This window comes from Myotis yumanensis, unplaced genomic scaffold, assembly GCF_028538775.1.
Source record: "Myotis yumanensis isolate MYYU_CA2020_CCGP unplaced genomic scaffold, mMyoYum1.0.hap1 SCAF_1, whole genome shotgun sequence".
Taxonomy (NCBI): domain Eukaryota; kingdom Metazoa; phylum Chordata; class Mammalia; order Chiroptera; family Vespertilionidae; genus Myotis; species Myotis yumanensis.
Window position 1 is genome coordinate 28,301,750 of NW_027223752.1, and position 13,437 is coordinate 28,315,186.

The following is a 13,437-nucleotide window of genomic DNA, read 5'->3' on the forward strand; positions in this document are numbered from 1 at the left end:
AAAGAGCAAAGGATTCGACCAGCAGCACACTTTTGAAATACAAACTTACCAGGGATGATGGAGTCATGCCTCCTCCATCTGACCCGTACACCCCAGGAAGCAAACATCCCAGGGGAGCTATGAGGCAACTAGAGACCACTCTGTAGCCCAAAGGACCCCAATTACCCAAACTAGCCATTCCTAAGCTGTCTGCCCTCTCTGCCTTGCCTTTCAGGAGGAAACCCTCATAAAGGCTCTGGCCTACACCTATCATTTGCTCCTGGTCTTCTGCTTCCTTTTCCAAACCTGATGTTCGTCCTGTGGCCTGGCATGGCAAGTTGTGCATTGTTTCTAGGTAAACTATAACATTAAACTTTCCTTCCAATGGCATTGACCTCTACATGTCCTCACTCAGTCACCTTTATAAACTTTAAAAAAAAATTTTTTCAGAGAGGAAAGGAGACAGAAATATCAATGATGAGAATCATTAATCAGCTGCCTCCTGCACACCCCACACTGGGGATCAAGCCCACAACCCGGGCATGTGCCCCAACCAAGGAATCAATCCATGACCTTCTGGTTCATAGGTCAATGCTCAACCACTGAGCCACGCCAGCCGGGCAGTCACCTTTATAAATTAAGAGCCGGGCACAGAACCACATGAGCATCCAAGGCAATGAGACTAGCCTCCTCCTCCTCCTTAGATACACATATTCCCCAAGAGAACTTGGGTTTGTAAGCTTTAGTAGTCAATTAGGGCCCAGCCCAATTCATACAAATAAAATCTAAAGAAAAAAAATGGTCATTTCAAAACTTTTAAGATTAAAGTTCTGTATTCTGAAACACCGAACCCATGAGTCAATCTATATATAACGTGCTGTTGGTCCTCAACCCCTGTAGACACACTACTTGAAATGTAAGACAATAAATAGGATGTGATTATGTGGGATAACTGAAAATTGATTTTTACATGTTGTGAATACTGGGATTAAGCCCTAGCAAAAGATTACTGACAACTCAACAGGTATTTACTACAAAAGCTATGTCCTCAGGGTGGTTTCTCTTCCAACTTCTTTTCTGTTTCACATTTGTGAGTCATGCTTTAAAGGCTTCAGCATTGTGACGCTGGAAAACACATAACATTTTCCCATGAAACTACGAGACAATGAACAAGAATCATAGTCATGAATGGCAGTATCTTACACAAATGTTTTACTGTTGTGAAAAATGACTCTCACTCACAGACTAAAAATTCATGGTTATATTTTAATCCACTTATATTTTAAAACATTGTTTCCATCCATCTAAATTTGGCCTTGATGGCATCTTTCTCCACATTATCCTTTCTCAATATTTCCAGGTGATTTCTCAGGAGCTTGAGGGAAAGGGTATGGGAAAAACGACATTAACAGTGGCTGCAAAATATCACACACAAAAAATCTCATTACTTTTTAAATCCTCACCGGAGGATCTGTCTGTTATTGATTTTAGAGAGGGAGAGAGAAACGTTAATTGGTTGCCTCCTGTACATGCCCCAACCAGGGATCGAACCCTCAACCTGGGTATGATGTTTTGACATCTTAAGAAACCTTTCTGGCTGGGGAGAGACTGCTCCTGCCAGGGCTAGCCAATTCTTAGAAATAGAATTGATTTCTAAAGAGTTTTGATGCCCTGACCCGGAAACAGACCTGCCACCTTTTGGTCTACGGTACAACACTCCAAAAAACTGAACCACCCGGCCAGGGCAACATCTCTCTTCTTATGGAGAGTAGTATAAGAATACCTCAGCGCTCAGGAGGTTACCAGTATAGGAAGTTTTTAACTGGCAAATCGTGTGGTTCTCAAACACCAACCTGCACCAGAGTCCCCTGGAGAGCTTGTAAAAGGTTGCTGTTCCCACAGTTTCAGATTTAGTGGGTCTAGGGAGACTGAGCTGATACTGTTGGTCCAGGCAGGCCAGCACACTACCATAAGCACCTATCCCTCTTCCCCTCGCCTTCTCACTTCGGACCTTGCCAAGATGGCTCCATGGTGAACATCCTCAGGACATGCCCATTCCTCAATACTGTGCTTTAAGTTTTTTTTATCCCCAAATTTGGCAATTTCACCAAGTGCCTGTCTATAGATAGTGGCAGGAAATTTTCTTTAGTCACGTTTGTTTTGCTGGGCTTGTTAAAAACCTTATAATCCACACTTTTGAGCAATATCACTCCTTTTCCTTGGTACTGTTCAATGCTGCTGCTCCCAGGCATTTGACATTCATCTGTTGTGATCTTAACATAAGTGAAAGCATCTCTGGGCCACTGTGTGTTGGTGCTAATAGAGGAACCCACCACTTTCCTCACCTCTTCCCTCTTTACCAGTGTCTCATTGGGTAGGATCCCCTCTTGATTGCTGCCACCATCAGTAACTCCACTGTCAAGACTGGAGTGGGAGATAAGGAAATACTGACAAGTAAAATGGACAGCTCGAGCATTAGCAAAGGAAGCAGCTGACAGCAAGCGCAAACCGCTTCTATCATCCCTCCTGCCATCCCTGAACCATGACACAGGTCCTGCAAGCCATGCCCCTAACTAGACTACATTCATAGCTGCCGGAGTAAGCCACGCTGCTCTCATCCCAGCCCAGACAGAGCTCACCAGACGCAGAATACTGACGATGGCCCCTAATGCTGTTTTTACAAAGCCCAGCGAACAAAACACGCATGGCTCAGAAGCATGTCAACAGTGCCGGTGCCGGCCGAGCTCCCTTCTCTGAGCGACTTCTGTGACAACTGCCCCTTTACTTTGCAGCGTCAGACTCCCACCGCTGTGCTCTCAATTGTGTTTCTGATTCTAAAATGCAAAGATGTGTCAGATTAATCTACTTGGGACTCATAAAGAATTTCACTCCCTGTTCTATGTGTGGAGTTTTAGTTACCAAAGATGCCATAAGCAACACAGGTTAGATTTATTTAAGCTTTTGGTCATTTTGCTGCCTAACTGGCCTTGTTTGCAGCCTGTTTCACGACCCAGCAAAACAATGCATTTGATTTCTAAAGAATTCAAGTTAAAAGCACACACCATCAAATACCATAATCTGTCCCCAAATTTGGCACCATTTAATCTGCTACTAATTTCCTCTTCTGAACAGTTCTTATCAAAAAGCAACAAGAATTGTGATGCAAATGAAGTTGTTCCCTTTAAAATACTGCATCTGAAAAATAATCTTAAATTCCCTTGAACTCATAAGCAAAACTAACTTTTATGAATGACAGTAGTAGATGATGTCTTGAGTTTTGCCTATTTGGAAAATACTCAGGATTAGGATTCAGACAGGCAGATGTGTAGACAGTTGGGACAATCCAGAACCCTGAAATAAGAACATGGAACTCAGCCTGTTATTACTTTCGAGCAGATAAAATACATGTAAGCTCAAGGATTAACTTCAAAGGAATTATTTTTTAACATACGACAAAACCTGATTTTGAAATTATATCTTTTGTTAAAAGATAACAGACTTTTCTTAATTTATGACATTATATAGTTTGCTATATAAAAAAGACTTAAAATTTAAGGTTCAAAATACACTCGTTTCTAAGGTTCCTCTGAAATTGACTCATACAGAAAACCAGCAGAATAAGTTAGTAATTCTGTAAGCAGGCTCATGCAGCAGCTTACAAGAACACAATTTAAAAACTTGTGTTGCAAAGTATTAATGTGCTTAATTGCTATTTTCTTAGGCAATTAACTTTCTTCCCCAATTATTATAGGTAGGTATGACATTTTTTGGTGATCCCTGTTGAAGGTATTTGAAGTATGTAGAAAAGCATGCCCACGAAAGATGATAAACATTCATGGCATACTGTTTCCTCTATCTCTTTCTCTCTCTATTGTATTATTATTATTTTTTTGGTGGAAACAGAATTTGTTGAGGGATAAAAGAACTGCCCGCCACAGGGAGAGAGCAGGCAGGGGGACCCAAGTGGGCTACCCCATCACATACTGTTTCAAAAACATGGGTCCCAGAGCGACTCAGGTCTCTCAATGACAAACAAGAGATTAAAACCCAGGCCAGAGAAAGTCTGAAAGCCTGGGACTTTAATACTGGCTTGATTATGGGATTTTGAGTAAATCACTAAACTGTGATTGCTCTTGTCTCTGTAAAATGGCAGCAGTCACCTGCCTTTACATCATAGAGATGTTTAAAATGTAAAGTTGTATGTGTTACTTTTTAATTACAGGTAGAAAGGAGAACTGTCAGACAACATGCCATGAAGAAAAGATTCGACCTGAACTATGGAGGTCTTACTAGCCTGTGCTCACAGGACCAATCTCTGCATGAGCCACAAAGCTTAGTGCAAAGAAAATGAAATTATGTCCAAGGATTTCTCCCTCAAATCCAAAAAAGTATGTTAGAAGTGTGTGCCTCGGGACACTATGGGGACTAGGTAAGAATGCACCCATGACAGTAAGACCCACTTTCACCACTAAACAATTCAGTCGTGCTATATTGTATTCAACAGACATTCCACCTTCTCCATGGCTGGGGTGCAGCCTGCAGGGGGCAGTACACTCCCCACCACATGAGAACAGGGATGCTGCGCTGGCTTCAGCACTGCTCCTCCCCCACAATCTCCATGTACCCTCCCTCCACCCTATTCCTTGTTAGGGACAATTGACATGGTCTCAGTCTTACATAAAGTGCCACATAAACTTAGCTTAAGTCCCCTCCTCAACTAGACTCACACCAACCCCTCAGATGAGGAAATCCTGGTGCTACCACTGACAAGGGCTGTAATTTTTAGGGGGAACACGATAAAGCAGCCTGCCATCTTATTCAGTGAGGGAAAGGGACATCTGCCCCTCAGGGAGAGGAAGCTCTGTCCCATCAGCACCTACTGAAGCATAGAAAAGTCCAGGTGCAAGAGCGGGCATCCCCTAGAACAGCGCCAGAGCAGTGGGCACTAAGAGACTAGTGTCTGCGTATTTCAGAGCAAATGTACTAAATTTGTAAAAAACAAGAACCCTTCTATCAACCAGGGCCCTGAATGCAAGACGCTGGGTAATCTTTTCTTTAGAAAGGGTGGCTTCCTCCAGCAGCTCTAGGCAGTCACTTATTCCTCATCTTGACAAAAGAGCATCAACTTCAGGCATGGATGTGTACATAACTCTACAGGCAGCTCAGCTGTCATACACACGGCAAATATAAAGGCATGTCAAAAGACATTTTTCCTCCCCAAAGTATAACCCCAAGAAGCCATTATTATAATAGAGTATGAATATCTGCTGCAGGTTATTGACCTGTAAACTAACAATAAAATCCCGTTTAGTATGTAAAGGCTTACACTGCAACATGAAGTATTAAGACACAAACCACTGACTATTCTAAGTTTGCTGTACAGTTGAACCATCTTCATTACCTCAATCTGTGTGTGTGTGTGTGTGTGTGTGTGTGTGTGTAAAATGTCCTCTTTCCATAGAACACCAACTTTGGAGATGAGGCAAAGTACAAAGCAGCTGCTGGCGATCCCATGGGCATCTAGGAGACAGGAAGGAGTCCCCAAGTCCCTGCTGCTGGTGTCGCTTCTGAGGCTCCAAACTGAGACCTTGGTGGATTTATCTGATTGGCACTGTGAGTAAAGCAAGGCCAGGCTGAAAGGCAAGCCTTACCTACTGCAAGCACAACTCCACACACAGGTCTTAACTCAGTGTTTAAATCTGACTGGAACTGCCTGCAAATTGGGAACTTCCTCAAGTGATATTAAAAGCTCTACACAAGAAGTATGCAAAGAAGTGACTAGTTGTTCAAGAAAAAAAAAAAAAAGACACACCTGCAAAAAAGCAACAGCTCTGTAAATGGAGCTGTAGGTAACTGCTGAGACAGCAATAGCAGTAACAAATATAGCATAGGATGACTTTTTAAAACAACTGCTGCCCCAATACTTTACTTTTTAAAAAAGACACACATTTCCACAATATGATTTTCTAAGAGAAAGAGTCCACTGCTTTGTTTGAAGAGGAAGGAGCCAGTCCTAGTGATAAACAGACTGGGAATATCAATTGAAATATGCAAGACTATATAACACAAAATCTAGTATTTGTTTCACAACACCCGCTGGCTCCTGGTGGGCGAACTACTGCTCTCTAGCTGCATCCAGGGCTCTTTTCTTGTGGCATCTTAAAAAATGTGGCTGCAGCTGAATCGGCGGCTTTCTCTGGGGCAGAGGTCCTGACCAGCCACTCAGTGTTGGGAGATTTCGGGGCCTGTGGCGCTGGTGTGGTTGGCTCCATCACATCCACAGGAACTGATGAGATTGCTACAGTAAAAGGAAAAAGAGAAAAAATCCAGGGGAGACAAATTAGAATGAACGTTACTTCAACCCAAAATATTCTTAATCCTTTTATCTTATGCCCTACTAACCCAAGTGGCCACATAAGGTTTTTCTTTTTTCTTTACAAAGAAATAAAGGCCAGATGTAACAAAGGTAAGTATTTTTCTACCTGAAAAAATGGGTTTAAATGAACAAGTAAGCAAATTCAGTGATACAAATTCATAATGTAGTAACTATCACTTCTTAAAGCACTTATGTGCTAGGCACTGTATTATGTAAACACTGCATTCATATCTCATTTCTTGCAAACTCTTAGAAGTAGGTATTGTCATCTCCATTTTCTGGATCAAAAACTGAGCCATACAGAGCAAATAAATTTTTCAGGGACAAAACAGAGCTGGTTAAGTAGCAAGATTCAAACTCAGTGGACTCCAAGCCCTATGTTCCTTCTGTCACACTCCATGACAATGTCACCAAAAAACAGTGTGATAATAAGGAAAATGGTAGAAAATCACACAATCAGGCTGTTTTTCAACAAGAACACAAACACATTCTAGACAGAATAATAATTGCTTATGCAGGACTGTTCTGTATATTTTAGGACACTTACCATTCTGACCCCATCTACTGAATGCCAAAAGCACTCCCTGGTCTCTGGGACAAGTAAACACTGTCTTCACATGTCCAAATGCCCCCAAGCAGAGTAGTTAAAACACCTTCACACCCACTGTGCCAATGGTGAATATACACTAACAAAAAGCAAAATGTAGAAAGTTCCGTTTTTACCCTACCACTCAGTAACTCCACTCCTGGAATGTAACCTACAACAGTAATTTTCAAATTGTGGTCACAAGATCAACTTAGTAGGTCATGACCAGTACTTTTTCTTCTTTATGAAAAGGAATAAAAAATATCAGATTGTATCCAAGGATTTATATATATACTAGAGGCCCGATGCACGAAAATTGTGCAAGGGGCCCTGGAAGGTCATCCAGATCATTTGGTTGTCCAGTCTAATTAACATATTACGCTTTTATTATTATTCTAGTAGCCCATAGCGCGATATCGTGCGCAGTAGGCCGCCCAGTGCTCTGCCGGAGCAGGCGGGAACTGAAGCGCGCCACTGGGAGCCGCGCACCGCTGGCGCCCATGGGAACCGGGAGGGAGCCGCGCTGCTTCCGCGCGAGGCGGGCCTGCCATCTCCTCTCCAGGCCTGCACTCGGCCGTGGAGGCTGCAGGCCGGCCCCCCTGTCCCTGTCCGTGTCTACTCCAGCTCTGGGGGGCCAGCCCAAGCCAGGGTGCGGCAGCTCACCCGCCCCGTGTCTTTGTCTCCGTCTCTGTCTCCGCTCTGGGCCTCACCTACACGCACAACCTCCTCCTGTCTGGTTGTGACCCATTACGGCGTCCTGGCCTAATTTGCATATTTCCTCTTTTTATATATAGATATAGATATATACTAGTGATCCATCGTGAGACCCGGACCCGCAGGAAATCGCACAAGACCCAGGACCCCAGACCCTAACAAAGGACCCAGAGTCAAGTCCCGCAGCACATGGGACCCAGAGTCAAGTCCCCACCCACCCGCGTGCACCTCGCCGAGCATGCAGCCTCCTGGTGACCGGTGGTCTTTGGTCATTTTATATATATATATATATGCCCACATATATACTTAAACATGAATTTCTTACAGGGAGTTACTGTAAAAATAATCGTGCAAGCTATTACTCTATGGCACATGTACAAGAGTTTCTTGAGGGCCGTGGTTTTCAATGTTTTGGAATTTCAGATCACATCAGCAAGAAATACATTTGACATCACAACACAAATCAATCAATCCAATCTCTCTCTTCCTCTCTCTCGTGTTCACACACACTCACTCACTCATTTAACTGAAATTTCACAAACCTATATTTACCATTACTCTACAGTCATTAACCACAGTGCAAAACCCTACCCTAGAAAAAGTTTTTCTTTGCTATATGGCAAAATATATGTAACATAAAATTTATCATTTTATTTATTTATTTTTTAAATATACTTTATTGATTTTTTACAGAGAGGAAGGGAGACAGATAGAGAGTTAGAAACATTGATGAGAGAGAAACATCGATCAGCCGCCTCCTGCACATCTCCTACTGGGGATGTGCCCGCAACCCAAGTACATGCCCTTGACCGGAATCGAACCTGGGACCTTTCAGTCCGCAGGCCAACGCTCTATCCACTGAGCCAAACTGGTTTTCGGCAAAATTTATCATTTTAATAATTTTTAAGCATACAGTTCAGTGGCATTAAGTACATTTACATTATTTCACAACCATCACCACCATCCATCTCCAGAACTTTTTCATCATCCTAAATGAAAACTCTCCATTTTCCCCTCCCCCAGTCCCTGGCAACTACCATTCTACTTCCTGTTCCCATAAATTGACTATTCTAGGTACCTCACATAACTGGAGTCATATAATATTTGTCCTTTTGTGTCTGGCTTATTTCACTTAGCGTAATGTCTTCATCCATGCTGCAGCATGTATCAGAATTTCATTCTGAATCACAAAGGCACTCAGGCTGAATAGTATTCCATTGTATACAGAATATACCACATTTTGCTTATTTATTCATCCAGCAATGAACATTTGAGTTGTTTCCACCTTTTGGTTATTGTGAATAATGCTGTTAGTACACGAGTGTACAAATAGCTATCTGTTTGAATACTTTCAATTCTTTAAAGGTATATACACAGAAGCAGAATTGCTAGATCATGTTAGTTTTATGTTTAGATTTTTTTTAACAGTACAGAGGTCTTTTATTTTTTTGCACTTGTCATGCCTTGAATTCACAGGGGATGGGTCCCAGCAGCTCAGGCTCCTTTCCACTCTTTCTCACAAAGTGCTTCTCTGGGTGGAGCAGGCTGGCGCTTCAACTGAACCCAGGAAACTTTCACTTTGGCTTCCTTCTTTTTCTTTTTCACACGTTTCAGAAAGCTATCTCAGCTTTTAGAGTGCTTTATATGCTCAATATGTACATTAACTCTCTGGGCAAGAATCTTGCCCTTGCTTGTTTACAACAATGCCCACCGCAGGCTGGGTAACTGTAGACTCCTCCAGTGTTGCCACGGTAACATTTGTGAGACATTCCTTTTTGAACAGTGCCCATTCCTTTGATGTCTGCAATATCACCTTTCTTGTAGATTCACCTGTATGAGGCCAGAGGAACAGCTCCATGTTTTCTAAAGGCCTAGAGAACATATAGGGGGTGCCTCTCCTCTTCCCCTTTGTGTTAGTCATTGAAAGGAAATTAATTAGAAGGTGGCCCACGGGTGAGCCTGGGTGAGAAGGGCCAGACATGCCCTGGAGCCAATCTCCCGCGGGCCCTCCCTGGCGTCTGCAGAGTGAGTGGGGTCCCTCCGGCAGGTGGGGTCCCTTGGCCTGGCCTGCGGGGATTGGGCTGAAACCGGCTCTCTGACATCTCCCGAGGGGTCCCGGAGTGCGAGAGGGCACTCTGCAAAGTTGCTGTGGTGCAGGGTGTGGAATGCAAACGCAAGTGTGCAGTAAACCAGATTCGGGCCGACAGTGCCCCAGCAACAACATAACCCATGGCCGAAGGTGGAATCACACAGCCTCGAGAGGATTCGGGCTCCCTCCTCTCTGGTTTCGGGGTGCGTCACCCGAGAACTGCCGCTGCCAAGTCACTGCAGCTCAGCAGCTTCTGTGTTGAGCGTCTGCCCCCTGGTGGTCAGTGCATGTCATAGCGACCAGACGGACACTTAGCATATTAGCCTTTTATATATAGAGGTGGTAGTTCTGGCCAAAAAGTTATGTTTAGATTTCTGAGGAACCACCATATTATTTTCCCTAGCGACTGCACTACTTTACATTCCCATCAGTAATCACAAAGGGATTACTTGCTGTTCCTGTTTTGTTTTGTTTTTTATATAGCCATCCTAAGGAGTATGAAGTGGCCCAGAAAAAAACTCTCCCACGTGTTCTCTCACACAGTAACAGTGTTTTTCACAATAGCATAAAACGGATACAATCCAAATGTCCATCAAGAATGTTTAATTGTAGTATATTCATCATATTCATATAATAAAATACCATATATATCGCAGGATGAAACATGAATGAATCTCAAGAACATAACTGGGTAAAACTTATAACTTATAAAATATGACATTCCATTTAAAAAAAGATTTAAAAACATGCAAAACTAGATAATGTATTACTTAGGGATACCTATGTCTTAAAACTAACTTAAAAATCAAAGAATGATTAAGTGATTAACAAAAAATAAATAACAGGATAATGGTTACGTCTGAGGAGAGTAGAAAAAAGATTTTTAAAGGGGATGTTCTTTTTCTTAAAGTCGATGGTGGGTTCATGGATATTCGCTGTATCATTTTTCTTTACTCCTTATATATCTTCTATAAGTGCTCTTTTATAGCCATTCAATATTTTCTAAAAAATTTTTTTAACTTTAAAAACCATTTAAACTTTAAAAAGGCATAGTGAGCAGTAAGAATCTGTCCTATGGCTCCCAAGACAAGAGTGAATCTAAAATAAAACTACTGAATCCAATCACTGGATTAGCATAATATTGAGAATAACTATTTCAACTAATAGATTCTGTTCACATATTCATACAACAAATATCTAGTGAGATTGTTCCATGTGCTGTGTATTATTTTAGTGGGTGGGGGTACAATAGCAGCAAAACAGATAAAAATGCCTGCCCTTGCACCTACATCTCCCACATCCCTGGCCTGATATTCAGAATCTGATGTAACTAACAGGCTAACTATTGGTTACCCTTCTGACTAATGCTCTAAGGACACTCATCCTATCCCAGAGACACAAAAGTCAGAACAGGCTTTGGGATGGCAAAATAGTCAGGGCTCTGAATACAACATCTTGTCATCCTGTTCTCCTTTACCTAGGGCCATGTGCTTACTTTGTGAAGGTACGGGATTTGTACACCAAAGGCTCTGCTCTGCCATTCTGGTGAAGAAAATCATCTCGAGGAAATGAAGTCTGGTTTTTATCTGAGTTCCTTATGTTTTTTATAGCTACTTAATCTCAAGTTTTGGAGAAAATACCAATTTTTTTTTTTCCCAGTTATATTCTCTCTTTTTTTGTTTGTTAATCCTTACCCAAGGATATTTTTCCATTGATTTTTTTTTAGAGAAAGTGGGAGGGGGAGAGACACACAGAGAGAAACATCAATGTAAGAGAGACACATCAATTGGTTGCCTCCCACACGTGCCCCGACCAAGGTCGGGGATTGAGCCTGCAACAGAGGTACATGCTTTTGACTGGAATTGAACCTGGGACCCTTCAGTCTGCAGGCCAACTTTCTATCCACTGAACCAAACTGGCGGGGGCTCAGTTACATTCTTTAAGAGAATATATAGCAAATTCACTTTGGCATGAGGTAATGACATGTTGGGTATTTCCTGTTCTGGTGTTCTGGATGTTACAAGCATGTTTATACGGTCACTCACTCAGATCCACAGGGGCTCTGTGCACCATGCACCTGTGGTTATAAAGCCAGAAAGAGAAAGGGAGTGGACATTAAAAGAGGAAAATAAAAGTGCTACACTTTCAAGAAGGATCTACTCAATGATCCTATGAAAAGGTCCTTTTCCTTGGCCTTTTGTTAATACTAGTACAAAAAGGCAAGGCACGCTAGTCCTTTCTGCTCTGCACCTCTCTAGCCTTATTAATATCTTTAAATTCAGTCAATTTCAACTCAAAACTTCCCACCAGTGGGGGAGGGGAAATGGGGAAAGATTTGTGGCTGCATGTTTAAGAAAGAAGCTGAATTCATCACAGTGACAGGGGAGACTGTTGGCAGAGATCTGAGCTATTTATTCTTTTAGGAAAATCCTATAAAGAATGACACAAGGAAGCCTCTATCTGCAGTCTTGTTCATCACACTGGTGAAGAATCCGATAACAGATGTATGCAGCAGCGTGATTTAGTGCCAGGAGCTGGCCCCTGATGTGTATTAATACAGCGGCAAAGCGGAACGCACCTCTCTTCATCAGTCATTTCTATAAAAGAGGTGGAATCTGAGATGGCCCAATGTTAGGCAGAGCAAGCCCATTTGTTCTACTGACTGATGGCGCGGGATCGGGCTATGTCCTTCACCTCCATGGGGCACTCAGGTTGTGGATAGAAAAAAAAGAAAATGTTCAGTGAAGCAAGCCTTAGTCAACAAGTGAGGGGAGGAGTTTGGATCGGTGAGGGAAATGTTTAATGCTCAAATCTTGTTTAATACCTCCCAGAAAATTTCCCAATTTGAATATAGAATAAGGATTTTAAACTCTTCTCAATGTTTTCTTATAAACAATTAAAAGCAAAAAAACAGAAGCTGGACATTAAAGAGAAAAAAAGAACAAAAAGATAAAAGAGGGGAGACTGTGTTTTAATGCTTCCAATACCACAGTCTGGATGAAGACCTGGGTTTTGAGCAGAGTCATAATTTGGAACCAATCCTATCCTATGGAAGACCTAAGAGTGCAGCCCTAGAGTCACAGGGAAACCGGTCTGACCTTGGCTCTGCAATGTGCCAACCATGTGACCTTGGGGAACTGATTAACCTCTCTACGGCTCAAATATCTCATGTGTATTGGGAATAAAAACAGCATCCACCTTATAAAGTTGTTGCAAACATTAAGTGAGATAATGTATGCAAAGGGTTTAGCTTAAGACATGGGTATGTGGAAATCACTAAAAAAATTTACTATAGTCATTAGACCTGTGATTAAGATTATCCATTATCATGACAATCTTAGTCTGAACCATTATCAAGCAGTCTTCTCAAACAAAAGCTGCCAGTTTGGCTCAGTGGATAAAGCCTCGGCCTGCGGACCAAAGGGTCCCAGGTTCGATTCTAGTCAAGGTCACGTACCTTGGTTATAGGCTCCTCCCCAGCCCGGGCCCTGGTCAGGCCTCGGGCAAGAGGCAACCAATCGATGTGTTTCTCTCACATCGATGCTTCCCTCTGTCTTTCCTTCTCTTCCATTCTCTCTAAAAGATCAATGGAAAAATATCCTCGGGTGAGGATTAGTAATAACAACAAAACAAAACAAAAACGTCAAACAGAAGCTTGAAGAGGTCAATTTCAGAGCATGCTGAAATTTCCTA

At 42.3% G+C, this 13,437-nt stretch overlaps 1 protein-coding gene across 2 annotated transcripts in view; it reads right to left on the reverse strand.

Moving 5' to 3' along the window:
• Positions 1-1,225: 1,225 nt before the first annotated feature.
• Positions 1,226-13,437, reverse strand: part of GPATCH2L (G-patch domain containing 2 like) — a 63,840-nt gene continuing 51,628 nt past the window's right edge. The window contains exon 10 of one of the 2 annotated variants that reach the window (XM_070416193.1): positions 1,226-6,277. In XM_070416193.1, coding sequence (XP_070272294.1) covers positions 6,105-6,277 — 173 coding nt within the window. In that variant the 3' untranslated portion in view covers positions 1,226-6,104. Of the gene's footprint in view, positions 6,278-13,218; positions 13,321-13,437 lie in introns of those variants that run through there. The other variant, XM_070416202.1, reaches the window with a different exon arrangement.